Raw genomic sequence first — 27,321 nt, forward strand, 5'->3', positions numbered from 1 at the left:
ATGCATAAAGGGACACAAAGGGGAATAAAGAGAAGCAAGCCTGGAAGGCTAGCATGAGCCAGATGCAGGGGCTTTGAATGTGTCACGATTTACCATTCCAGGACACAGGACCTCTATGGAGCAGCCAGTGCTTAGCATATGGCGGAGCTTAATTAATACAACAACTTCAGAGCAGGGACCTGTTCCCCACGTGTGCACAGGAAGCTGCCATCTGTACGCACAGGCAATTACAAACATTCCGAATACTCTGCCCTGAACCCTGCAAGCACATCAAATACTCACTGTAAAAGGTCACCCAGCAAACAGCTCTGATCAATCCTGGCTCAGGCAGAATCAAATCCCCTAAATAAGATCCACTAGATGCAGTGTCAGGAAGGTCAGAAACAACCCTATTTCACATCTTGAAGCGTTTTTACCATATGGAACATTTTAGAGGAAGAAGGGAAAGGAAAGGGGGGGGGGGAACCTTTCCAGAAATAATAGAATTCCAAGTAATTAAATGTTAAATAATCACAAAGTAAGCAAGGCATTTATTTTGGCCCCCACCTCCTTCTAATGATCTAAGAAGCAGTTGATTTCAAAGAAGGCAATGCCAGGATCAAAAATGGAGTTCCACGCCTCCCCCCCACCCCCCACCTCCCCTGTGCATCCCCATTGTGTACCTTTGTCGAGTTCACTTGAAATGTTCCACGATGAGGTAGGCACTAACTCAGCAGTGACTGACAACTCTGTTTCTGGAAAGAAAAAGAAGGGAGGGGAGAAAGACAAGGGTGATATTAAATATATAAGTAACTTATGGGCTGTTAGAAGCATTACAGGAGATTTCCAAAGGCCCTGCCTTCTGAGAGAGACCTCTGCAATCCCATAACTTATTAAGCTGCAACGGGGCTCTGCTCGCCAGGCAGAGGCGCCGGCATTAGAGAGGCGATCCAGATGAACACTCTGGAGGCCAGGCTGAGAAGTTGTTTCCTTTAAAACACGGACTTGAAAATCAAAATACAAATATTTCATGAACAACAAAACCAAACCTGCAGATAGGACCAAACATTATCAAACAGAAACTTCTCTTTTTCTTGTTAGAAGACCACTCCTAGACTACTTTAGTCAACAGTTTTTCCACAGAAAATGAGAGCTAAAGTGCTCTTGCTACTGACTTTATTCATTCTATTTGGGGATTGATAGGATTTCTATTAATAGAGAAATCTATTTCTCTACATTGAAACTTATAGTCAAGACAAATGAAAGCTAAGTATTTGAATACAAGAGTGAATTGAGGTAACTAAACTTAAAAGGCAATTTTTCAAAATCACCATAAATTAAAGCAAACATGCAAATTAACAATCTAAAGGGCACAATACACTATGGAGATTTAAAACCTCTTCAGTAATAGACATACTATACAAACGATGTTTTTGTTGTTGTTTTTGAAATTTTAGGCCACGACACCATTCTACTAGCATGTTTTGATAGGGTCTCACTAACCTCCCCTTAGACCATATCTACACACACACACACACACACACACACACACACACACACACACTGTATTACAGAACTTGTGCTGAGCAGGATCTCAGAGAACTCAGAGCCTGTGACATTAGACATATGGCACCCAGGGGCCCCTGGGTGGCTCAGTCAGTTAAGAGTCTGACTTTGGCCCAGGTCATGATCTCCAGGTCCTGGGATCCAGCCCCGTGTTGGGCTCAGCACTCAGCAGGGAGTCTGCTTCTCCCTCTCCCTCTGCCCCTTGCCCAGCTCGTGCTCTGTGTGTGTGTGTGTGTCTCTCTCTCTCTCCCAAAAATAAATAAATAAAATCTTAAAAAAAAAAAGATATATGGCACCCCTGCTGTCAATTCCCCTTCCTTCAATCTGGTGCAGACATCATTAATCAATTATGGCCCTATTTGCCTATTAAACCTGGGATCTGCCTTAGAATCTTTTCAACACAGTGCTCTAGGTAGCCACTAAAAATGGTTCTGAAATGCAAGGTGAACTTCTTAGTGAGTGGAAGAATGGGATTCAAATCTAGGTCTGTCTATTGCCCACACACCACTTCGTAGCTCATGCTACCTGGTACTCAAGTCTGTGAAACCTGATTTGTTTTTCATCTTACCTCTCTCTGGCTTCACCTTTTTACCTAGATTGAGCGCAGTTTCTACCATTTCCTTATTTACTGGTGGGGCTTGGGTGCCACTTGGCCATAGATGCCACACACCATAGTCAGTGAGCTTTGCCAAGAACAGGATGTTTACCCACTGAGATCTTGCAAAGGCCCACTTCTAGTTTGTCTACTGGGTCTCTGATCAACCTGTCACACACAGCAGAGACAAAAGGGTTGTTTGGTTCGTGCAGACCTCCTAGGTTTGCCTCTTTCCTTGTCCAAGCAGCAGCTGGGAAAGAAAGTAGACAAACCACACACACTCCTCACCAACCCAAATGGCCCCAGTCCCCTCCTATGTCCTGAGCTAAAAACAGCATAGAGTATTTTCAGGGGACCTGAAGCCAGATGGGCGGTGTGGTAGGAACCTTAAAGCACATAAGATTCCAAAATATGAAATGACAAAGAAAAAATTATCCCAAGTAGGAAAAATGCTTAACCCAAAACCACAGTGCTCTGCATGGTATTAACCACTTGTCCCAGGAATGAGTAGTTCGTGCAGGTGACTTCACGAGGAAGATCTAATTGTCTGCACCTGGGGGCCCTCCATGAATGACTCCAACCACAGCTCCACAATGACCCCAATCCTGCTGCCACCCACTTTGGCTCTTTGAATAATGGCCCCTTGTTTGCAGTATTATGGACGACAGTGGTTCCCCGTATAAAAGGGCTCATCAAGCTCTCCAATACCCAGACTTCAGGGAGCTTGGGAATAGAAGCATGGCAGCCAAGGCAGCATTTCAGGCAAGGGAGCAAAAGGTGGGGAAGTGGTGGAATTAAGATAGACCTTGACAGTATTTACATTCAGCATTTTCATAGCTTCATCTTACTGCTGCTCACAGTTAAATTGCCAGAAATATAGGTTTCATTTTACAGTATTAATTTTATAGAAAGTTAGCTCTATGTCACTTGGTTTTTCTAACCTGAGTTTGAATTGCTGATTGAATATAATTTGGGACTGATGACAAATGAATAGATTCTTGGCACTGCTAACAGTAAAATTTTTCCCCATGTGTCCCTGGACACTAATTACTACTCCGCTCTTGGACTAGGGCAAAGATAATTTCAATTCACAAGCTTATTAAGTGATTGTGATGATTCTGAGGAATTTTGTTCTCAGCCTCAAGATCTATTCCTTTAGATAACCACATGTCCAGCTTTTCAGATAAAATGATAATAAAAACAGATAAAATATCTTAAAATATGAATAACCTCCCTGAAAAATAGTATTTTCCAAGGCCACATTTTTAAAAAGAAAGGCTGATTATTTTCTGTGAAAAGTTTAGTAATAGTAATTCCCCCTCACAAAAAATGATGTTTGATAAGCTTCCCCTCCCCAAAAGGAAGGTTGACCTTGAACGCGAGAAAAATTCAGTACTTCTCAGCTTGCACTCCATGGAGTCCAAGGTCAGTAGCAGCATTAGAGAGACACAACCACCAGCCTTGACCATGTAAGGATCCCACTAATGGATTCAGCTCCTTTCCTACCTCCTCATCACGGCAAAAGGATGAGATATTTCCAAATACATTTAATACCTGACTAGCAACATCTCTTTGTGTAAAATTACTGTGGTAAGAGCAAACTAATGTGTGCCAATTAGGAGACAGTAGAATATTTAATGGAAACACACACCTAGATTAAAATACTAATTTTATGGTCATGAGCAAGTTACTTAACAATTTTTGACCTCTATTTTCTCATCTGTAAAATGGGGACAATAAAGGCCACCTCACAGGACTGTGGCAAGGATTAAAATTAGATTATGGTCCAAAAGGGTCCTGCATACTGTCCAGCACAGAGTGGACACTTGAGATCTTCTGTGCCCTCCTCTCTGTCTAGTAAGGCAGATAATAGCCATCCTCTAGGCAGACATACTCCTGTTAGCAGCTATGTCACTGTCTAGGTTTGAAATAACACATTCTCCATGCTTTTAGGAAAGACTCTATATTTCTCATGCCTTACTAATCTAAGGCAATCTTTTCATTTTTGTGAGGTTTTTCCCAAATTGGTCACCAGTTCTCTTAAGAACATAAGTGCTTTTATGTATCTTTATCCAATTTAGGCAAATCAAGCATGTTTTAGAAAACTCCAGCCCTTATCTTCCCTGACCTCTGCAGGAGGGCAAACCATTCTTCTCCCGATTTGATCAATAGGAGCTATTATCTTTGCAGTTTCACTGATGATTGACTTCTTGGCACGGATTCTGCAAACCATAAGGTTTTGGTATTTAAGCCTGAACAGTGGGAGTGTTATTTGGAGGAAAGGGGAAAAAAATAAGCCTTGAATCCTCCTCATTGATAAAAGCCTGTGCTCTCTGAAAGGATTACTGGTTCATCTCAGCAGTTGGCAGGTAGAGACCCAACGTTCACAGGATGTAGAAGCTCTTGCTAGAAGCACCCAGCCATGCCACATCCTGTATCCTGATGCAGGGATACGTGAGGTTACACAGACATAAAGCAGCATACTCGGGAGACTAGTGGCCAGCCCAGTGGTCACAAAGGCGAAGTATGAACAAATGCTGCCCCAGTGCCCTTGTTGACTGCTGAGTCCTAGAATGTTATATCTGGGTGGGCTTTAGATATAACTCTGTTTTTTGATCCCACCAGATTTTGTGGGGGTATCTTTATAGAGCAACATCAGAGCCTTTAGGGGGAGAGAGGACAAGAGGACAGGGGTCTAGACCCTCCTTCAACAGGTACAATTTTCCATGTCTCTGTTTTACCCATCAGATATTGTGGAAAAGGCTCTGATGCTTTAAACAAAAAAACAAAAATTTTAAGCCTCTAATATGGTACAGTCTCATTTTACAGATGAAGTGAGGCCCGCAGCAGTCAAGTGACTTGGTGAAAAATCAAAGAAGTTCTAAATAGAGCCCGGCCTTAAAAATGGCTTGAAAGTAAACGCGCGCCGCCTTCTCTCTGTGCTCCATTGTCTTCTATCTGTGCCGCTAAGGTGTGATATGTATCCTTAGAAGCTCAGTTCAGAGACACACACAGGGCATTTTCAAACAGCCAGGGTCAGTCACACAAAACGGGCACACTTTCTTCTCTGCTCATGGTCACTGGGGGCCGGGGAGGGTGGGAAGGAGGTGGGCTTGCTAATGGCGTCAAGCTCTCTGCTATGCAGTGTTACTCTAGATATTATTTGGTGATGGCTCTCAGCCGTGTTTCCTTCCTGTCTCCAGTGCCTCCGTGGAGGAGAAGCCTGTAACCATAAGTTACCTTTACCCATAAGTTACCTTCACCAAGAGTATGTGTTTGGGAAAGTAACAGGCAGGGCACATTCCCTAACAGTGCAAGGGCATCACCCCAGCTCTGGGTTCACAATCATGCCACATCTGGGATCCTGAATGAGGGGCCCCCCACTCTGGGAGCTCAACTTACTGAGGAGAGAGGGAAGTTAGAGCCTTTCCCACCCCATGTGAGACAGTCAGGACTGAGAGTTACTAGGCTTAGTGTCCACTACGACCTTATAATTCTCGGTGACCTCAAATTTGGATTTCTGATGTAATCTTTAAATGAAGTTACCAGTACAGTCACCGAGAGAAAAGAGGGCACAATCCTGCCACCGTAAACCCCCTGCTCCATTCCCAACCACACTACCTACACTGCACTATGAAATCATATTTTTTTATATAAAACCTGTAATGACTTTGTAAATAGCATAATTACTAGGCAGGTGGCAAAGCCATTAATTTGTTGAAGCGAAAATTTAAATATACCAAAATTTGTGGTATTATTCATATTTTTATACATAGGGAACTGTAAAAAAAAAAAAAAGTTGGCCAGGTTTTCTTAATGTGTGAAGGGCTCAGAGATCTTGTCAACAAGTCCATAGTGAGGTACCATGACTATCTCCATTCTAAGATTGAAGAACCTGAGGCAGACATATTAAGGCACTTGTCTACTCAGCTTGCTGGGATGGGGTAGGAATTCTGTCTGATCAATCTGAGCAGGGTAGTCTAACAGCAAAACCAGAATGTCTCCAACTGAGCCAAAATCAGGGGGCAAGGGGATGCTGAAAGGTGTACCTACTTCTCTCTGGCTTAAGCCCCCTTCAGCCCCAAAAGATCCCTGTGAATTTTAAGCTCTGTAGAATATAGTTTGAGAACTAGTACCTGAAACCACATACCTCCTCCCTATCAATGCCTGGCTTCCTAATTCTAAAGCCCAAAAAGGGTAGTGAGGAACACAAAGGGAGGGGAGGAAATACTTCTTGAATCACCCTTAAATGCCTCGTTTTTCTTTGGACATATTATTTCCTTCTTTAAGTCTGCTAAATTAATATTACAGATCACATGCACTTCTTGTTTTTAAAGGAATTATGCTACACAAAGCACCACAATAACACACGTCCTTTTAAGTCGATAAAAATAATCTTGAGAACTATCTTACTTAAAAACTATCCTACTTGGGACCTCTTCCATGGAACTCTAAGAGAGTCACGCACTCACTCACTCATTCAACACACATGTGTATTAGCACTCTCTATGTATAAGAACTGGGATGAAAAAGCTTGTCCCAGTCCCTGACATTTTCAAGAACTCACAGTCCGCTGGGAGAGTACAGAAACACAATTATAAACAGCATGATAGGGTAACAATAGAAACTGACAGAAATAGTCTCCCTGTCCCGTGAGTCATACCTCCCACCCTACCCCAACCAGGCTAAAAACACCAAGAGTACTGAATAAAATATCACAAAATAATATATAATGCATAGCTGAGATTGAAAGGAAAGAAATTCTCAGGTGCCAAAAAGGAAGAGAACATTAAGTAGAAGCTGATGCCTTATAAATATAGACCCTCTGGGCTGGAAGCTCAGTTTCAATGCTCACTTGAAAACCAAAGATGTGGCCAGAGAGAGATCTGGGTTCTTGCTTGAAGCCTTTACTAGAGCCTGGAAGAACATCCCCATCTGTGGGAAGGAGCTGAAAAACATTTCCTCCAATGACCCAGAGAAGCTGCTAGATCCCTATAGTCTAGGAATTGGGAAGGGGTGGAAGGCACATCTCTTCAAGAAATCAAAAGGGTGTGTAAAGACCAGAGAAGTCCAATGTACTTTTCACCCAGTTTCTCTCCATGATTACAGCTTATATAATCATCATACAGCATCAAAATGAGGAATTTGACATTGTTACTGAATGTATGTCAAGTTCTATGTCATTTTATCACATGTAGATTCATATAACCACCTCTGTAATCAAGATCTTTATCTTGTCATCACCGCCAAGATCTCCCTCATGCTACCCCTTTATAGTCACACCCATCACCCTCCTCCCAACCATACCTAACACTTGACACTCACTAATCTGTTCTCCAGCTCTATAATTTTGTTGTTTTTAGAATGATATATATATAGACCCCTACAATGCCCTTGGGACCCACCCAATTTGCTGCATGTATCAATGGTTTATTCTTTCTCCTTTCTGAGTAGTATTCCATAGTATGGATGTACGACACTTTGTTTAACCACTGATCTTCAACATTCGGTTGCTTCCATTTTCTGGCTATTAAAAATAAAACTGTTATAAATCCACTCGCTGTCTTTTATGCTAAATTCTGTATTTCAGTTCTGTATTTCAAGAAGGAAGCTGAATCTAGAAGGAAGGAGTTGTATGCAAGAAGCAATAATAAGCAAATAAACCGGAAAATGTGTTGAAAATGTTAAATAAGCCTTGATTCTAAAAATGAATATGTGATTAGAAGAACAATAGAGGCAAACAGAGGGTTCCAAGGCAGCAATGAGGAAGAGTACATCCTCCAGTTTGGGGGAGGAGGAACCCAAAAGATCAGGGGTGGCAAAGACTGTCCCACTCTGAGACGAAGTCTGGGTATTGGAAATAGCATGGCACATTAGTGAAAGAGCAAATAACTCAATAATGGTCACACTCAATTACATCATCGTATCAACTTTTCCAGTAAGTCAACAAATAGTAATTTCAAAATCCACAGGCTTCTAGTTGTTTCTGTTTTTGTTTTTTTCTTAAAGACAAAAAAAGCAACATCCCAGCTAATTACTGGGCAGGCAGGATCTTCTTAGTATCAATGCAAAGTCCTAAGAGAAATTTCAGAATGGCGCAAACCTTGATCTTCTCCCAAGAAGAAGCCGAAAAGAATGGATCCCCATAGTTAGCACTGCCTCATTCACCCATGGTGCCACTAGACTCAAAGGATGCCTAGTGGAACAAAAGAATTCGTTTATTTCAGGCTTCAGAACAAGCTGACAAAGACAATAAAGAAAGGGAGAAAGCATGCTGAAAAATGCTTAGCTCAGAAACTGGCCCAATCTTTCTATGTAGGTTTAATTTCCTTTTCTTTCAGGTGCTGCAGACACCTCAGATTCCCAATGACATCAACAAACTTCACTTGTTTCTTCTGGTTTCCGCTTCACTGCTCTTCCTTATACATTTTCCGCTCAAAAGTGCCTCCTGGCAATTTTTCCTTCTTTCCTGCTGTGTCATCTGTCTTTGTCTTCTGGGGTTTGCCATTTAATCCTCCCCTTAGTATGACCCATGCACGCTTTCATATTCTATAATCAATTTTGTAATAAAAATCTATTACCCTGTAATTGTCTCTGGTCAATCTAAAGACACCTGTCACTCAAAAGAAACAAGAGGCCCAAGAAAGATGCTTTCCTAGGTGCAATTCCATGACTCCTGACTCTTGCAAAACAAATGAAATCTTGGCTAGGTTCCATACACAATGGAAACAAAGTTAAGTTGTGCTGGGTGATCCCTAAAGCCACAGTGCATTAGCAGACAGTTTGGAAAAATAGAAGGCCACAAACGATTTCTTTAAAAACTCCTTACTTTGACCCGGAATTTGATGTTATTATATTTGTTTGCTCATTGAATAACCGATTTATTCATTCAATAAATATTTATTGAGCACCTACTCTGTTTCAGACTAAGTGCTAGCTAGGTGCTAAGGATGTAATGAACAAAATTTAGACTGTTTCTTACTTCATGGAGCTCACTGAGTGGTAGGAACACAGAGAAGTAAACAAAGAATTAAAATATGGCATGATAAATTTTGTGTATGTGTGGTGGAAGTGGGGGTAGGGGATAAATAGAACGAGCAGTCTTAAAGGATCCTGCTTGGGGATCACCAAAAGCCTTGGTGATAAACCTTACATGGTTTAAGGAGAGCCAGATGTTTAGATGGACCCAAGGAACCTGGATAATCTAATTTCCTCCTCTGAATAAAACTGGGCTACTTTGAATAAAACTGGGTTTCTTTTCTGCAAAAAGTTAATAAGGAGCTGAGAACTCTACACTGGGTGTGTCCCACTTGCCAGAATCACATAACTTCCCTTGCCTAAAAGAAGCCTAAAAGTTTAGTGATTTGACTTTAGCCCTACAGACTTCCTAAATTGATTCTTCAACCGGGACTGGGCCCTTTGTGCTTTTATCTTCTCAGCAACTGTAAATATCTTCCGGGAAGGGAGGGTTAGTTTAACCCAAGAGGTTCCAAATTTTCAGTTCCTTTTAGCTTTCTAATTTACACTTGGCCCTGGAAAGAGAAAATAGCTGCCCATTTAACATGGTACCATACACAGGTTAAATGACTTCTGCTCCTGCCACGCCAATGAGGAAATAGAATACGTAAAACAGAAGGTTTGATGCACAAATTTCATCTCCTTGAAATAGTGTAACGCTGACATCAGTAAAATCTTTCTCATGTTTAAACCTTAAATAGGATACTTCTCTGTTTAAATCACAGCAACACAACCATGCAATTCAACAGGAAGAGAAAATAAATCTGCTCCTTCGGTGATACTCAGTTTTTTGTTGAAAAGACAAAAACAAATAGCTGGAATTACTCTAATTTTCTACTTTATAATTTGCACTTAATTCTATGGTCCATGTGTCCTTTGGCCATCAGTGAGTAAGTGGTCTTCTTTTCATTATGATTAGACAGTAAACTTCTTGAGGGCAAGGATTATGTTTTATGCTTCCTTTGTACCCTACCTGGTTTCTACATGATTCTGAACAGGTTAGATGGGAGGCAGCACAGCAGAGGGATGAAAGGTGCTATGTTGACTGACAGACATGTTCAAATCCCAGCTCTGTCACATACTAGCTTATGACCTTGGGCAAATTACTTCACTCCTTTAAACCGCAGGTCCTCATTCATAAAATGGGCATAAGAGTGATGATCTTGCAGGACTGTGATGAGGATTACTTAGGAAAATAATCTGGAGATGAGTTCAGTGCCCAGTAAAATGTAAAGTAGCAGCTATCACTACTGAGTAAAAATTTTTTTACTTACCATAGATAGAGCTTGAAGGGCATTTAATGCACTGATTCCTAAACCCTGCTGGGGAGCACTTTAAACAAATCCAGATTCTGGGACCCCTATCCCTAAACTACCAAATCTCCCTGAGTGAGTCTTACATAACCACCCTAGCACTGGTCTTCTATAAACCACCAATTTAGGGAAACTCAACTAAGGATATGTCTGCAAAAAAATGAAAAACACAGAAAGGTTTAACTAAACTAATAAAGATAATTTAAGAATCGAGGGGAAAGGGAGTTGGCAGACTGAAACTCATATTTGTTGTAAAATTCCAAAGTGGTCAGCAACCTTAATATTGAGACAGCTCAATGAATATTAACCAAGAATGAAATTGGTACCTCTTGAATGACTTGCAAAGCCAAGTGTTTATGTTCAACTTGAAGGTTCTTTTAATTGGTTGACCAATGATTCAGCCAATTAGACTCTTAGGAGAAAAATTATCCTGTAAAGAACGAAGTAGTATTGTCTCATCCAGTATCTACGTTACATAGGATCTCAATGGCTGGGAATTCTGTTTGTGGAACTCTTTTCCAAATGGGCAAATTGGGCACACTCTAAACATATGCAGTCATCCTATCCTAGACATAGAAGGAGAAAGAAACAAAACCCTTTTCAGCTTTGATTCTCAGCCACTTAAAGCATTTATAAAGAGAAGCCCACTTTGGATGCAGTTGAAAAGGCTATTAAGATTCCAAGCACCTTACAGTAACTCAAATACCTTGTACTTAGGTAGCACTCTTCCTTTCAAGAAAGTCTGTACACAGAACAGACATGAGCTCATGACTCCACATGTGAAGGATCAAGGCCCGAGATAATCATACCCTGGTTGGAGCTGAAGAAACCCAGACTCAGCCAGAGAACTTGCCTAAGGTCCCCTGGCTTGTCATCAACTGCCAGGAGAAGGTAGCCGTGGTCATCCCTCACCCACTCCTGGCTCCACGCAGGCTCTCCATTACTCTGCTGGTGAAGATGCTTCACCAGTTTTGAAGTTTGTTTTTTTCTCTAATTCCCTCCCACACAGTTAATTCAATCATTTCAAAGTTCCAAAGAGTGAGGAGTAAAATTTTTAAAAAGAACTACTTTCAGGAAAAAAATCTATTGAAAGTATAATTTCTACCTTCTGGTTGGCCCTGGAAACCAAGTATTTAAGTTAATGGGATTGAGGGACTCTTGGATTGGTAGAAATTATTTTAATCAGAGAGGTAAATTTAGGAGGATTACTATTATTCTACAAGATAGTAAGATGGTTTTGCTCCGGCCATTTTAGCCTGGGCGTGTAGGGTCTAGATGGCTGGCAATTTTCACTCAATTTGTCTCAAATTGCTCCAGTTTAAAATGTTTTTGCCCATCTGGACTGGGTTTCCTGTACCATGTCATTGTTGATAGCCTAAGGAGATCAATAATTAAAATTAAATAGAGGGAAACATTATGCAAAGCCTAAGTTGGGACCAGAATCCCTTCCCAGAGCCTCTTAGTTCAATCTCTCCTTCTTCTGAGGTTTATCTATTCCTCCATTAAGACACTTCATAGTTTGTAAGGTAACCTACAATCGCTTTAGTGTGCTTCTCTGCTAAAATTGTATGTTTCCTGTGGCTAGAGATGAAGTCTTACCTCTCTGTACATTACACAGAGCATCAACTGTTGCATTATACACATAGTAGGCACTAACAAATGTTTTCTGAATATATACATAATATATGACATAATAGCAGCACTCCTCATGTATTATTACATTTATTAGGATAAGGCAGTACGGTAGGATGCAAAATGGCCACAGGTCATTCCTCCCTGTTATCCACACCTTTTTGTAGCTCTTCCCATAATGAGATGGAGTCTACCTCCCCAACCTGAATCTGGGCTGGCCTTTGTGAGTTGCTTTGGCTAACAGAATGTGCCGAGATCTCGGTCTAGTCCAGACCAAAGAACAACGCAGCCAACATACTGACTCATGAGATAAATCCTTGTCACAAAGTTTTGGGGTGATTTTACAGGATTATGTGTGGGTAACAGATACCCATTTAAAGATAAGAAAACCAAGGTTCAGTGAAGTTAGGAATCCACCTAAAGCCAAAGAGTGAAAAAGCCAGGATTTGAATCCAGTCTTTCTGATTCCAAGGCCCACAGTCTTTCCACTAAATAAACTAACCACATTTCAAATATTCCTGTGCATTCAGAAATAAGAGACAAATGGGGGAGGAGCTTCCTTTTGTTGTTTTAAAGAGCCTGTGAGAGGGAGCCACCATCATCTGACAGGGCTGTGTGTTAGTGGCTCAATTGATCAGATTTAAGAGATGCAAAAGTACAGGACCCATTCCAAACAATGATCTGGAAGGAATGCTCTTCCCACACCACCAACCCAGAGCTGATAGCCACGGCTATTCAAAGTGGGCGAGCTGGTCATCCTCTTGTGCAACACACTTTTTATTCATTTATCGGAAAGAAAAATAATTTTGCATGTAGTTACTTGTGTGACTGTTCTCTTCCACCATCAATCTACCAAGACTGTTTTGGTTTTCAAACCCGATGAAAACAGTTTGAGGCGGTTCCCAGGGATGGATATCTGCATCTGAAATGTAGTTCTACCTGAAGCAGCCTTGGTATTTGTGGCTGCAGGCCTGGGAACTCACAGCAGAGCAAGACCCAGTGCTTTGTGTTTACCAAGGAGCCCCTCTTTGGTGAAAAGGATGGCTTTTTCTCCTCCCAGAGCTGTCCAACAGAAGCATTTCGGGAGGCCTTTCTAGTCAACTTCAGTGAACAGGAACGACCGATGCTACCGTGCACATGATGGATGGGGCGGCCTGTTCACTCAAGTGTGTCACCTACCGAGATGGGCTACTTGATCTCTGGCTGATAAGAGAATGTTCTTAATAGTTGCTTTGCTCAGAGAAGATGTAAACCTTCCCCGTGTGGAATGCAGTCGTCCATTTCCAGTCAGGGATGACCAAGGTATTTGGGTGAATTTGTTGCAGCCAGTGGAACTGTTTGGGACAGAGAAGCAGCCTGATGGGTCCTGTCATGCTGCCTCTGCCTGGAGTCCACAGTAGAGGTCCCATGCTGTGACATCATCTTCTAGAAGGCCCTCCTCACTGGCCTGCTCTCCTGCCCTCACTTACTCTGACCCGCTGCCTCAAGGCCCCCACTCAGCAAGTATATCCTCAGCTCCTAGGGAAAATTTATGCGGCAATCTTGGCATGAAAAAGGCCTTTCAAAGTTGGACACAAAATTTAAAAGCCATGAAAAGAAAGATGATAAATTTGATTGCATTAAAAATATTCTACAAGGCAAAAAGCAAAAGTAGTATCAAAAAAACAAATGAGAAACAGGGAAGAAAAAATTATTGCAACTCGAAAGGCAAAAGGCTAGCTGCCATAACATAGGAAGCAAAAGTTCTACAAATAAGCAAGAAAAAAAATCTACGAATGCAAGAGGTAAGTGGGAATGAATAGACGATTTACAGATAAGGGAATATATGTGTTTTTTTAAACACATGAAAACATACTAAACTCACTGGCAACGTAAGAAATGTAAAGTAAAATGTCAATGAGATGTCGTTTCCTCCCAATCAGATTAGAAATTTTAAAAGAGTTTGATAACTCACTATATTGAGAGGGACATGAGGCAACAGGCACCCTTATATTGGTAGGAGTATAAGTTGGCACAACTTGGCAACTGATGAAATCTTAAATGTAAATGCCTTGTGAACAGCAATTCTATTTCTAGGAATGTATCTTACAGATGTCCTCTAACATGTATGAAATTATATTTATATTTTATTTTCAATGTAGTATTGTTTATAACAGAAAAAGATCGGAAATAACCTACTTGTCTAGCAACAGGGGACTGGTTAAATAAATTACAGTGGAAAACAACACAACTGTTAAAAAGAATAAAGAAGCTTTGTATATATTGATTTGGAAACAAAAATCACCTAAATATAACCTTAATTTATTTAAAAAAATAAAAAGCAAAGTACTGACCATATACAGAGAAAAATACAACTTGTATAAGAAGAAAAAAAACGCTTGTGTATTCTTGTATTTGTAGGTATACATTATATTGTATATAATGTGTATGTGCATTCCTATGCTGTGTATATATACATATTCTTCTATGTATAAATATATGTTCTTATTTAGATACATATTTATATAAAATAGTTATAAAAGGGATTTACAAAAGTTGGGAAATGTCAACATCTGAGGAGGGGAGCTGGGGGCTGCAGGTCAAGGATGAGGAGACCTACTTTTTACTATATACCCTTTTGTACTTTTAAATTTTTATAGCACGTGCAAAATGGGAGAGGTTTAAAAAAAAAAAGAGAGAGTACTCGATGATTATTCTTTTGTCTGATGAGTGTTTCTCTCAAGGCATGCCCAACATGTTATGGTACCCCAGAGTAAGAGCACCATCAGAGTGGACGTTGACTGTTGAGTTGAGTCTTCGAGAACAAGTAGACATTAGCTAGGCAGACAAAAGGCTCTTTTGTACCAGGGAGCTGAGCAAATTTGGGGCATTACAAACAGCTCTTTATATCCTGCTGCACATTCATTTTTGCTTCTTTTGAGTACTCATCTTTACATCCTCCGGTGCCAGGCTCTTATTAGGTACCTAATATTTGCTGATTCTCACTGACTGGCAAGCAGAAGAGGACATGAGTCCAAGGTGCAGGAACTGATTTACAGTGATGGGAATGAGCAGGAGGAAGAGCCAGAGGGAGAGGAAGACTTCAGCAAATACAACACTAATGGGACAACCATACTAGTCACATTTCCTATAGGAAACTCAATCACGGTGTAAGAAAAGTGAAATCTGTTGTACAGATAAACCAACCAGAGCCCAACTTAGACATGGGAGACAACGGTGAACATAGCCTGTCTCTCTGCCATTCATTCACTGGTGATTGGCTGGTTTTCTATACCACCGGCTGCAGAATGCCTCTGCTGGGTGCTCATCACGAGGCATGCATGGCATCATTCCAAATGCATATATGGTAAACAGGCAAACTAAGAAGTGACCACATCGCCTTGACCTTGCAAGATAAGACCTCATTTAGCTGTATGTCAGCAATTTGGCAACCCCATATATTTGAAAAATGGCTGTGAACTATAGATATTTTTCAATGTTCTGAGTGGGTAAAGTAGAAGTCACAGAACCCAGGCCATAAAGCTCATGTATACCAATTGTAAGTGAATCTGCTAGTCCTTTCCTAAAGGTAGGGTTTTTAGCTCACACACAGTTTTAACATGCCTTTCAACTATAATAGTGCCTTACGTTAGAGGGATTCTGGGTACTCTATTAAAACGCCAAGAAAGTGAGTTATTCCCCCTTCCCCATCACTTTTTTCATTTTTAAAGACAGGAAGAGAATCTGGCTTTTACCTTTTTTTAAATGTAAACATATGACATGATACATGAGGAACTAGGTTTTCAAACACACAGTTGAGTTGCTGGAAAAGAGTGCCATTCGAATATTTTATCCTTGACAAAAACACAACTTCCCTTCTCTGGAAAAGAGGTTTGGGATTTGGTTTTTCAGGATAAAAAAGGTTCATGATGAAACAGAAAAGTCTTCTTGGATGCTAAAGAGCTCATAAAGAAAAGACACTTAGATGAGATAGGCATGTAAATCAGAAATATGCAGAATATTTTCAATTGCTCAGGTCCCTTCAAAAACAGCACCACTACTTCCAAGGCACTCCATTCATCCTCCTAAGGGCAAATTTGGAAACTGGCAATTTAGCTTGGCATTGAAGAGTCAATGAATTAAAGGACAGGGTGGGGTGGGGTAAAGCAAGCCCTCCCTAGACTTTCATGTCTGATGACCCAAGTTCAAAGTACTCCTTGGAGTTTCAGCCAAAATACCCTCCCACCCCATCCTTCTCTTCCTGGGCAAGTCTTCAGGTGTTCGCTTCAACAATAGAAAAGACCTCTTTCCAGCCAATGCCCTCAAAGGATGCTGTGACTATGTCAGAATACACAGCTCCATATCCAAGAGTGCAACTCACTTTTCTTTCAAAAACACAGCCCTTGTGTCCTCTGTTTGCTGGTGGGACCAGGAGGAATATATATGGGAGCAGGGACTACCTGTTCCCTCTTAAGGAGCTGACAGCTGGGAAAGAAAAAACAGATGGAGACAATGTGAAATGATTCACAACTGATCCAAAACTGAAGAAAAAGCAAGCACTATAGACATGAGGCATTCTGAGCAATGAGGAAGAAATGCTGGAAAGAAATGAGGGCCAGCTTAGTCTGTTGAAGTGATTCGCCAATATCCACACATCCATTCTTCCATATGGACATCACTGTTAGGGAGCAAAGCCAAAAGAATGGGAGAGATGGTGAAATTCCCAGTCACTCTATTATCTGAGACAAACTGCGGTCCAGAATCAGTTGAGACAAGTGATAAGAGATCTAGACACCACTTCCTCAAGAAACAATGAAGAAACCCAGAATGTTTGGCCAAAGCAAGAGAAGACTAGTGAATAACTGATGGCTGTTTTCAAATATCAGAGAGGTGATATGTGCAAGGAAGATAAGATTTATTCTGTGAGGCTGTAAAGAACGGAATCAGACCACTCCTGGGTGGCACAGTCGGTTAAACATCAGGCTCTTGGTTTCAGCTCAGGTCGTGATCTCAGGGTGGTGAGATGGAGCCCCCAAATGGGGCTCCGTGGTCAGCTCCCAGTCTGCTTAAGACTTTCTCGCCCTCTCCCTCTGCCCCTCCCCAACACGTGTGTGCCTGAGTGCACGTGTGTGCCTGAGTGCACGTGCACTCATGCTCTCTCTCAAATAAATAAATCTTAAAAAAAAAAATGCAATCAGGACAGATGAATTGCAGGCAATTGTTCCACAAGTTACCAAAGTTACATCAAAACAGGTTTTAATTGAAAATAAAGAGGATAATCTAACAATCAGAGCAGCCCCGAAATAGAATGGACTAATCAATGACACCAAAAACACTAAATCGAAAACAAAACAAACCAAAACAAATACTCACTGATAGTCTGCTATTTTCAGACACTAAGTATTTTTTTAGAGGAAAGATCTCATTTTATCCTCATAATTTTATAAGGTTAATCATCATCATCATCAGTTCCTTATTTACATTTTACAAAAAAATCAACTGAGGCTCAAAGAGATTAAAGAATTTGTCCAAACTCATACAATCAGTATGAGGTTGAGCCAGGTTTCAAAGCCAAAGTCCATGCTTCTACAATTATATTATACTGTTTAAAGAAGAGTTTAAAAAAAAAAAAAAAACACAGAAAAGAGCAAGTGTTGGTGAGGATGTAGAGAAACCGGAACCCTTGTTCATTGCAAGCGGAATTATAAAATGGTGTCACCACTGTGGAAAATGGTATGGCAGTGACTCAAAAACTTAAAACATAGAATTACCATATGACCCAGCAATTCTATTTCTGGATCTATACCCAAAAGAACTGAACGCAGGGACTTAAAGATAGATTTGTACACACATGTTCATAGCAGCATTACAGCCAATAGATGGAAACAAGCCAAGTGTCCATTTTCAGATGAATGGATAAACAGAATGTGGTCTATATATACAATGAAATAGTATTAAGCCTTAAAAAGAAGGGGGATTCCGACACATGCTACAAGGATGAACATTTAGGACTTTATGCTAAGTAAAATAAACCAGACACAGAAGGACAGATATGATATGATTGCAGTTACATGAGGTACCTAGAGTAGTCAACTTTATGGAGACAGAAAGTCAGGTTACAGTTGCCAGAGGCTGAGGGGGAGGATGGAATGGGGCATTATTGTCTAATGGGTACAGTTTCTGTTTGGAAAGCTGAAAAATTTCTGGAGATGGACAATGATGATGGCTACAAAACAGTACGACTAAACTTAATACCACTGAACTGTATACATAAAGATGGTTAAAATCATTATTTTTATATTATGCATTATTTAACCACACTATTTTTTTAAAAGGAGTGAGCTGTCCATGGCTGGAAGTGTTCAAGCAGAGACTAGATGTCCACATGTCAGAGACACTGAGGAAGGGATTATTTTTCCAGGAAGGGGCTGGATTAAATAAACTCTGAGACCCCTTCCAACTCTAAAATTCTATGACAAGATAAGCACTTCATCAATTACAGAAGTAAAAAATTATTTTATTTTTCCATAAAAATGCAGACTACCTTTTATCCTGGAGCTTCCTAGCCTGGACCCGGAGACAGCTGGGTCCTGGAGTTGATTTACAATCAGATTCTCTCATTGTTTGTAAAGCATATTACCAGAAAACCATTTCCAGCTCCATTTTAATGAGAACCAATTTGTTATTATTATTTTTTTTTTGAAACCTCTGACTACCATTGTTAGAGAAAAGATACAAGAAAAGAAAACCCAGGTCTTGCAGTTCAAGAATTAATGAAGGCCCTGAAACAATTATGCCTTAAATATACAGAGGTCTTCTTAATGTAAATAGACTGTATTTCATAGCAAATCTTCTTAGAACAAGGGATCCATTTCAGCATGACAGAGTGGGCAATGTAGCAGGACTATAGTCTGTACTCAATTTGCAATTTTACTTCCGTTGACGTTGACGAATGTACAAAGAGCTTGGCTTAAAGGGTCTGGGAAACACTAGGTCACAGTGTGAAATATATGCTAATATAGCACAATTTATATAAAAATAGAGGAATGTAAATAGCTAACTGAAGCCAGAGGTAGTTGCTGTAGCCAAGTGAGGACTGAGGAACATTGATAATGCAAAGAGAATGTTGTTCTCGTTAAAACCTCCAGGAACACTAACCTCAAATTTTCCTCCAGTTGAAACGCAATGATAAATTTAAACTGAATTTCTGCTGCTCTCTGAAAGCACGTGTGTGTGTCTGCATTACTGATCAGGATATGACACATTAAATAATCTCAATTAAAAGTCAGAATAATACAAAGATTAATTAACATTCACAGTCTCCAAAGTTGAGAAGCTAACAGAATAGTGGGGATAAGCCAAGAGTCCACTTACCTTAAAAAAAAAAAAAAAAAAAAAAAAGGCAAAGCGTGTTAAATTGTCAGGCAGCCTGACAAAGTAGAGTAAGGATGCCTAAAAACAACTGCTGTTTATTTAGTGTTTATGGGTCAGGCATAAGAATTTCACACTCATTATCTCATTTAATCCTCATGATTTGGGTTAAGAACCAGGACAACATGGGATGTAATTCAGTCATTAATAAATTCCACTGGAATCATTCCACAGAAAAACCATGGCCAGCTCATCTATTAGTCCATTCCCAGAGTCAGGCAGCCTCTCTTACCTCCTACAGGTTCTGATTGCTTAGACTGCAGAACAGCATTCAAGGAGGAAAAAAAGAACAAAAAATGCTGTTGATCAATTCTGGATCACTGAGCTGAAAACCCAGAATTTAAGCCTAAAAGTAAAGTTGAGAAGCATGTATAATTTATTAGATGGTACAGGTTTGGTTCTGTGCTGGTGCCCATCTTCCATGTCATAATTCACTGCCATAGGGCCACACTTTTATTAAGAAACCCCTGGTTAGAAACCTTCTCTGGGCATCATCTATCTATTGCACATAAGTTCAAAGTCTTCAGCAGAGCATGAAAAGTCCTTGATCATCTTGTCTCCCATCACTCCGGCCATGCTAAAGTACACCTCACCAGTCCAAACACACTCTGCCTTTTCATTCCTTGATGCTCTTTACTGGGCTGCCCATTTCATCCCTCTGCCCCTCCTCCCCATTCATCCTCCATGATATTCAAATTAGAAAAGGGATCATGTTTTTTTTTATCGACTACTGCAATTTCAGTGCAAGGAATATAGTTGGCGCTGAATAAATGTTCATGGAATAGAAGAATGTAAGAAATACAGAAATACAATATGTGAAATAAAAGAAGGAGGTAGATAGGGAGCAGATTTGCTCTCTTGTCCTTCATTCTTCTCTGAGTTGTATGGATACTGTATACTCTGAGTTGTACACACCCTTTCATACCATTTTCAAGTTTATCTATTTCTATATTTTCTCTTCACCTAGATTCAAAGAATCCCAAGGGTAGGGACTGTGTCTGTGTAGACACTCAAAGCTTAGCTCAGCGTCTGGCAGTAAACAAAAAACGACCGAATGAATCTTTTGAAGGTCTCATAAATTCCACTTAAAGGAAGCACTTTAGGTAGTAGTAACGTGGAGGTCCCAGTCGACACTTGGACTGGGTTCCTGTGACTCAAATTCGGCAGACTAGGTAAATAAATATCTGACAAAAATATTGTCCACGTAAGGACTCTTTCTGTTTTGGTGAACCAACCTCAATTTATGCACTCAAGGTTTACTCCTTAGAAATGCTCAAAAGATCTTCACTCAGAAGCTATTTATATGCACTTTTCACAAGCTTAGTTATCAGATTTCCCAGTCCAGAGTTGACTAGACACAACAAATTGAGAGCAGGAAAGGAGATGTAGGCAGATAAACTAGAAAGTACTCTAAGGAGAAAGAAAGGAGACCCAAGGACTCAAAAAGCTTAACAGCACCAGCCAATAACCCACAATGATGAGCTGCATTATTGTGGAAAGGTAGCCTTTTTTAGCAAGACAGAGGTGTGTGGGCAATCCATTAAGAAAGATTTCCATTAAACAGCAAACCATTTGGCGTTTAATAGGGAATGCTTCGATTAGTTGGAAAATTCACTTAGGTGGAACAGTTAATGAGCTGACAATGCCACATATAAAATGTGTTCCTACAGAAACCAAGGAGACGTCATCTTGTGTATCTATTTCGCTATCGCATACATGGAAAAGGACCAAAAGAAACATCGGTATTAAAAGACACATTAAGTTAGGATCCTGAATGCAATTCCAGGAGAGGCTGCATTCCCATGCATCTGCAAACCAACTTTTGAAGGCTGCCTGAGCCCTTCAATGGCTCTCTGCACAGGAACTCTTTGGGGAGCTTATATTTGGAAAAAAAAAAAGAAAAGAAAAGAAAAGAAAAGAAAAGAAAAGAAAAGAAAAGAAAAGAAAAGAAAAGAAAAGAAAAGTCACCATGAAGTCAGCAGGAGCAGCCAGCTCTGAGACCCTAATGACATTTACAGGACTAAAACCCAATGTGGAATTAGCCAGGGACAAGTCTCTCTCAGAGCCACAAAGCAATCACTATGCACTTAATTTCATCCTATTCCATATGGCACTCATTCAAGGGTGACAAACAACAAGCTTTAAATGTGATTGGCTGTGGTCTGGCCTGGGGATGGCTGAGGGGGAAAATACTTACGGGGGAGTGGACAGCAGTATACAGGCCCCAAAATGATCTCTCATTAATCAGACCCCTTCCTCCTCCCCCCTCCCCACATTTTGGCTTACCTGAGTTTGATGTTCCCAGGGCAATCTGGGGACCCTTTAGGAGACAACATTCTCAATACCCAATCTCCTACTTTTGGCCACTCTCACTCATTCCATCTTACTTAGAGCCCATTTTGTCCCAGGCATTAAGCTAGGCAATTCCATATAAATGATTTCATTTCTGTAGCATATTTGGGAATAGCATGTTTCAACATGGTCCTCATGAACTATACGGCACATAGAGAGTTTATTAACAAATAGACCGAGGCTTGTTTAGAAAGGATTATATGGGACTTGCTAAGAGAACGTTATCACTAAACCATAGTTTAGTGAGCTACTTGGGATCGGGTACTTTGCGTCCCTTTGTATCTTCTTTGATCTTTACAACAATATAGATGAGGAAACTGCTTATCACATGAAAATTAATCTCGCCCAAAATTCATGCAGCTACGTGATGACAGAGCCCAGATTCAGACCTGGGGCTCTTGGACCCTGCAGGCCAACCTTATTTCATCTTACCATGATAACAAAGAACAGCACACTTTCCATTTGGACAATGTGGAGCTAAAGGAAGTTTTAAAGCTGTGGCCTGATGTGATATCGCTCTGTATCAACCCAGTTGGAAATCCTGAGGTATTGCAGAGTAAGCCCGTCAGCCCTGGACTCCTACCTTACTGAATATTTTTTAAAACTTAAAATCTGGTTCAAAGCAGCTTCTAGAATAGCCCTAAGTGAGAAGCATAACCACAGATTAGCCTAGAACCCTGAAAAGGCGTGGAAAGGCCAACCTCAACTTTTTTAGCCATTGTTTCTAGAGGGGTCTCCTTTCCCCTGGTTGCCCACCTCCCAGCTGTGTGGGTAGTGCTTAGGGCACTGGGCAGGATTTCTCCTCATCCTCAGGATCGACCAGATCCAGGGCCAGAGGACTTGCTTCCAGCTGCCGGGCTTTGGTAGTTTGGGGAATTAGCGAAAACTAAAGAACTCTTAGAGAGCAATTCAGACTATTGCCCTCCGGACCTCAGCTTCCGTATCTGTGAAATGAGGGGTGATAAAATCTCTTTGTGGTGGTTGTTATGATGATTAAAGAGATAATATTTAAAGTGTGGAGCATACTACCTAGCACACTAGATGCTCTTCGCGATTATAGCTGAATTTAGTATCTTTAATATTCTCCTCTTGTGTTGCTCATGTTTTCTGTGCTTTGTAAATCATAATAATAGCACGAGGTAATTTTCACTGAGGACTTACTATGTGCCAGGCACTGTTCCAATTAGTTATTTAATCATCACGACAGCCTTACGAGACAGGTACTCTTATTACTCCTATTATTACCAGTAAGAACACTAAGGCACAGATTAAATAATTTGCCCGGGGGTTATGTATCTAGTTAACCAGGAAGTCTGGTTATATAGTTAAGGCACGTCCCACTACTCACCTGGTTGTAATTACCGTCATTATTATTTTGTATTACTATTATAGCTCCTTGTAGTCCCAAAGAGATTGCCATTCAACTCCTCGAAAACAACTCCTAGGAACATTCGAATTTATCAAAAGCATATATTTTAAACTCCCCAAGTCTGTGAAAGGACATTCAATTCTCTGACGCTTAATGCAGTCTCTTCAGTTTAACTTCCTGGCTCTTTAAAGACTTCTTGAGCTGGCTCCAAGTTTACTGAGCCTACCCAGAAAACAAGACCTTCCTAATGGCTTTGGTTTTGTAGACTTCGTAAACATTCTTTGAATGATAAAAGGATCACATGTGGTGTTATCTTATTGAATAATGGTCTGGTGTGTCTTCTCCTAAATGAAATGTTGGAGCGGTGTTTTTGTAGGCCAGTGATACATTAGAATAATACCATATATTTATATAGTGCTTTGCAATTTTCAAAGTGCTTTCCCAATTACTGCCTCATTTGATTCTCACCACAGGCTTGCAAAGCAAGCAGGGCAACTATTATTACCATCCCCACTTTATAGGCAATGTGGTCAAGCAGAAAGTATCCTGGGCTTTGAAGGAAGACAAACTAGGGTTCTGTTCCCTGCTCCTCGATATTCTAGCTGTGTGATCTTAAACTAGTTTCTTAACCTTTTCAAGCCTCGGTTTCGTCATCTGCCAATTGGGGATAATAATGTACAAGGTTATGCAGAGGATCAAATGAGATCCTAACACGACTAGGACAGTGTCTGTCACTGATTATTATGATGATGAGCTTTCATTTTTATTTTTAGTATCTTTTGCTACTAGAACAAAACATTGTTAAAAAAGGAAACCAAAGGGGAGGCAGCAAGAGCACAGTACTGAAAACAGATTGACAAAATTGAGCCATATTCACATTCGCAAGGGCCTGTCAGCCCAGACTGGCGGATCTGTATCCAGATTATGTGATTGCATGAGCTCCCTTCTCATCTGAAGTCCTTTCTGAAGGTAGGACAGGACCACTCTCCAGGCAAGGATAGGAGAGAACAACCCCAACAGAAATCCCTGCCTTTGAGACAAGCATCAATCCTGACTTCAGGAAGGTTCCACTTAGCTCCACCTGTGAAGCTTCAACCTTCTCTGGGCCTCCAGCCCCACGTCGCCCCGTCCCAGAACCAGCACAGAGTAGACCACTGGAGCTGGGGCAGAACCTCTGTGAGGAAAGAGCAGAGGCTACGGGAGCTGTGGGACCTGAGTCACTTTCTGGCTCCGTCCCGGGCTCAGCAAGCTGCTTTACCTGTTTGACTCTGGTCTGCCCATCAGTAAAATGCAAGATTGTCATGAGGATGGAATGAGAACACACACATCAACCTTGAGCACTGTGCCTCCCGTAGAATAAATGAACAAATGATGGTAGTAGATTTTCTAATCACCCACTACTATCGTTGTTATCAATCACTCTAAACTGATTCGGGTTTCTCTGGCGTGGCGGTGGGAGTGAGCCACGCAAGCATGTGTTTTTTCTTCTAATGATTCCCAGAAGCCAAAATGTCATCTGCTCTCCTCTCATAGTCTGCTAGTATGACCACAACAGCTTTTGCGAGGCCATTCCTAGAACTGCCCTGTCCTGGAAACCTAGGCAGACAACACTCTGGCCCTGGAGACAAGTGTCCTTTGAGGGGCAAGCGCTCCTCGGACCTCTTACACAGAGCCCCAGAGTGGCTAAGACCATCCCCACAGCCTTTTCTTCCAGAGCCAGGTGGGTGAGGCCATCCACCCTCTGGCTAAACCCAAACCTCATTTTCTAAGCTTAACATAAACCAAGTAAGACGCCCGCTGACAGATGGAAAAAAGCAAGAGACTGAAAGTGACCTTGCAGATAACAGCTGAAGTGTGTGTCTGCTCAGGCCCAACCTGACAATTCCCTCCCCCAAAATGATGCCATTTACAGAAGCTTTGGCTAAGGATAGGTGTAAGGCCAAAGGTGGTACTTTTCTAAGGTAAGTCCTCAAACTCCAAATATTCCTCACTGGTCGCCAGGCAGGAGCACAAAAATGAACCGCAGTGAGGTGAGTGCACACAGGTCTCCCATCACTGCATTGCGTGAAGCAGGCGTCTCGGGAAAGTGGGTCATGGCACTGTGACCGAAGGGTCGGCACCAAGGATGGCTCTGGCCTCTCAGTACCTGAAGGGATCTCCCACCACCTTCAGAACCTCAAGGCTGGTTCCTCAAACCCCTCAGGCTTAGCTGCCTTATCCTTGTCACAGAGAAATTAATACCAACTACATTTTCAGTTTTTGTGAAAAAGTTGGATCTTTGACACAGAGGGTTGAGATAATCCCTCCCCTCATTCATAGCACATTATCAACCCTGGTCCATGAAAGACCGCTTTCTTATTTATGTTTCTGGTTAATCCCCTGAAATCCACATTCCTCGCCTCTACAACAGGCAGCCATCCCACAGTGTTTGATGGGTATGCCTTTGCTCCCAAATACTCTGGCAAATGTGCATCGTAGCTTGAGGCGTATGTATTTCAATTTTTGTAACTGCGATTGTGTTTTAGATCTCTTTCTTACCTTTTTTGCCACCCATTATACTTTCAGATTCACCCATGTCATTAAAAGCTTCTCTGTTTCATGACTTCTAACTGCTGCACACTGTCTGCTGGCCTTTGGTCCTGGGCCCTTTCTGGGCCATTCGATCATTCTTTGCCTAGCTCTGTGCCCCCAAGGCTGATCTTTACAGATACGTCTACCAGAGCCCAGGCCTACTGGCTTCTTTCTGGTTGCGTCTGACCAATGGGAGGCACCAACAGAAGACTGAGGGCAGAGGAGAGGTCAAGTGGATAAGCTGTCACCCTGCAGGGTCTCAGCATGCTCTCTCTGGAGAGCATCTCATCTGGTGCCTTACTGAGAATTGGGCAGTAGGTTCCTTTAAGGTCACAGCCAGCTTCTGCTGGGACACCTCCCCTCTAAGGCTGTAGTCTCACTAGGCTCCAATACCATTCTCTCCCCTTATCCTCTGGGTCTAGGGGTGATAAGGGTTTTCCCTACTTGATAGTCCCTTGGTAACTTACTGTCCCTGTTTATCCCTTAACTTCCTGTTGGGACACTTATTGATATGGTACCCCAGGGCCTACATCCATTAAATTTTACCTATCTAATCTTGCAGGAATGGTGTGATAGCTAAATTTGTGTTGACTTGGGTGACCCACAGTGTCCAGATGTTTCTGTGAGGGTGTTTTTAAATGAAATTAACATTTAAATTGGTGGATGGTGAGTAAAGATTGCCTTCTATAATGTGGGTGGGCCTCATCCAAACAGTTGAAGGCCTGAATGGGACAAAAGGGTGACTTTCCCCAAGTAAGAAGGAATTCTGCCAGCAGAGAGCCTTCCAAATAGAACTGTAGCATTGGCTCTTCCCTCCAGCCTGCCAGCCCACTCTGCAGATTTTGGACTGGTCAGCCTCCATAATTACATGAGCCAATTCCTTAAAATAAGTCCCTCTCTATCTATCTATCTATAGATAGAGATAGATAGATACATAGATGGAGTATACACATATCCTACTGGTGCTGTTTCTCTGGAGAACCTTCACACAGATCGGCATCCAGATTGTCTCTGATTCCCAGCTACCACCAACAATGCAAGGATGAACATTCTTGTATATGTTCCCTTATGGAACTATATGAGAATTTCTTGGGCATTTATACCCAGAGATGAAATTTCAGGGTCATAGAATGATACCAACTGTATAGTGTTTTAAAGCATAATGTTATAACAAAATTAGAACATTCTGCAATTATTTACAGATTGTTTACCATGCTCCAGTCCCTATATGTGGTAACTATAGACAGAATAACCTACAAAATCCATGGGATGGATTTTGCCCATATTAAACTTTCAGCAAAAAAAGTACATGAATAATCTGACACAAAGTTGGTGCCTAAGAAGCATGTAATTATTGTTGAGACCAAAATTATCTACACCAACATCTTACTGTCCACATTCATATGACTTTATTATTTCACTACCTTCATCCACATGACGTCACTATTTCAGGAAAATCTTGGCCAGAAAGATAAAGGTTGCAGATAACTTCCTGAAAAATCCATTTAAGACACATC

At 41.2% G+C, this 27,321-nt stretch overlaps 1 protein-coding gene across 2 annotated transcripts in view; it reads right to left on the reverse strand.

The window, feature by feature from the left end:
- ROR1 (receptor tyrosine kinase like orphan receptor 1) overlaps positions 1 to 27,321 on the reverse strand; it is a 389,042-nt gene that overhangs the window by 169,677 nt on the left and 192,044 nt on the right. For both annotated transcript variants that reach the window (XM_057310603.1, XM_026497919.4), the window contains exon 2: positions 663 to 734. In XM_057310603.1, the coding sequence (XP_057166586.1) occupies positions 663 to 734 (72 nt within the window). The remainder of the gene's footprint in view (positions 1 to 662; positions 735 to 27,321) is intronic.

The sequence above is a fragment of the Ursus arctos genome, unplaced genomic scaffold (genome assembly GCF_023065955.2).
Source record: "Ursus arctos isolate Adak ecotype North America unplaced genomic scaffold, UrsArc2.0 scaffold_12, whole genome shotgun sequence".
NCBI lineage: Eukaryota > Metazoa > Chordata > Mammalia > Carnivora > Ursidae > Ursus > Ursus arctos.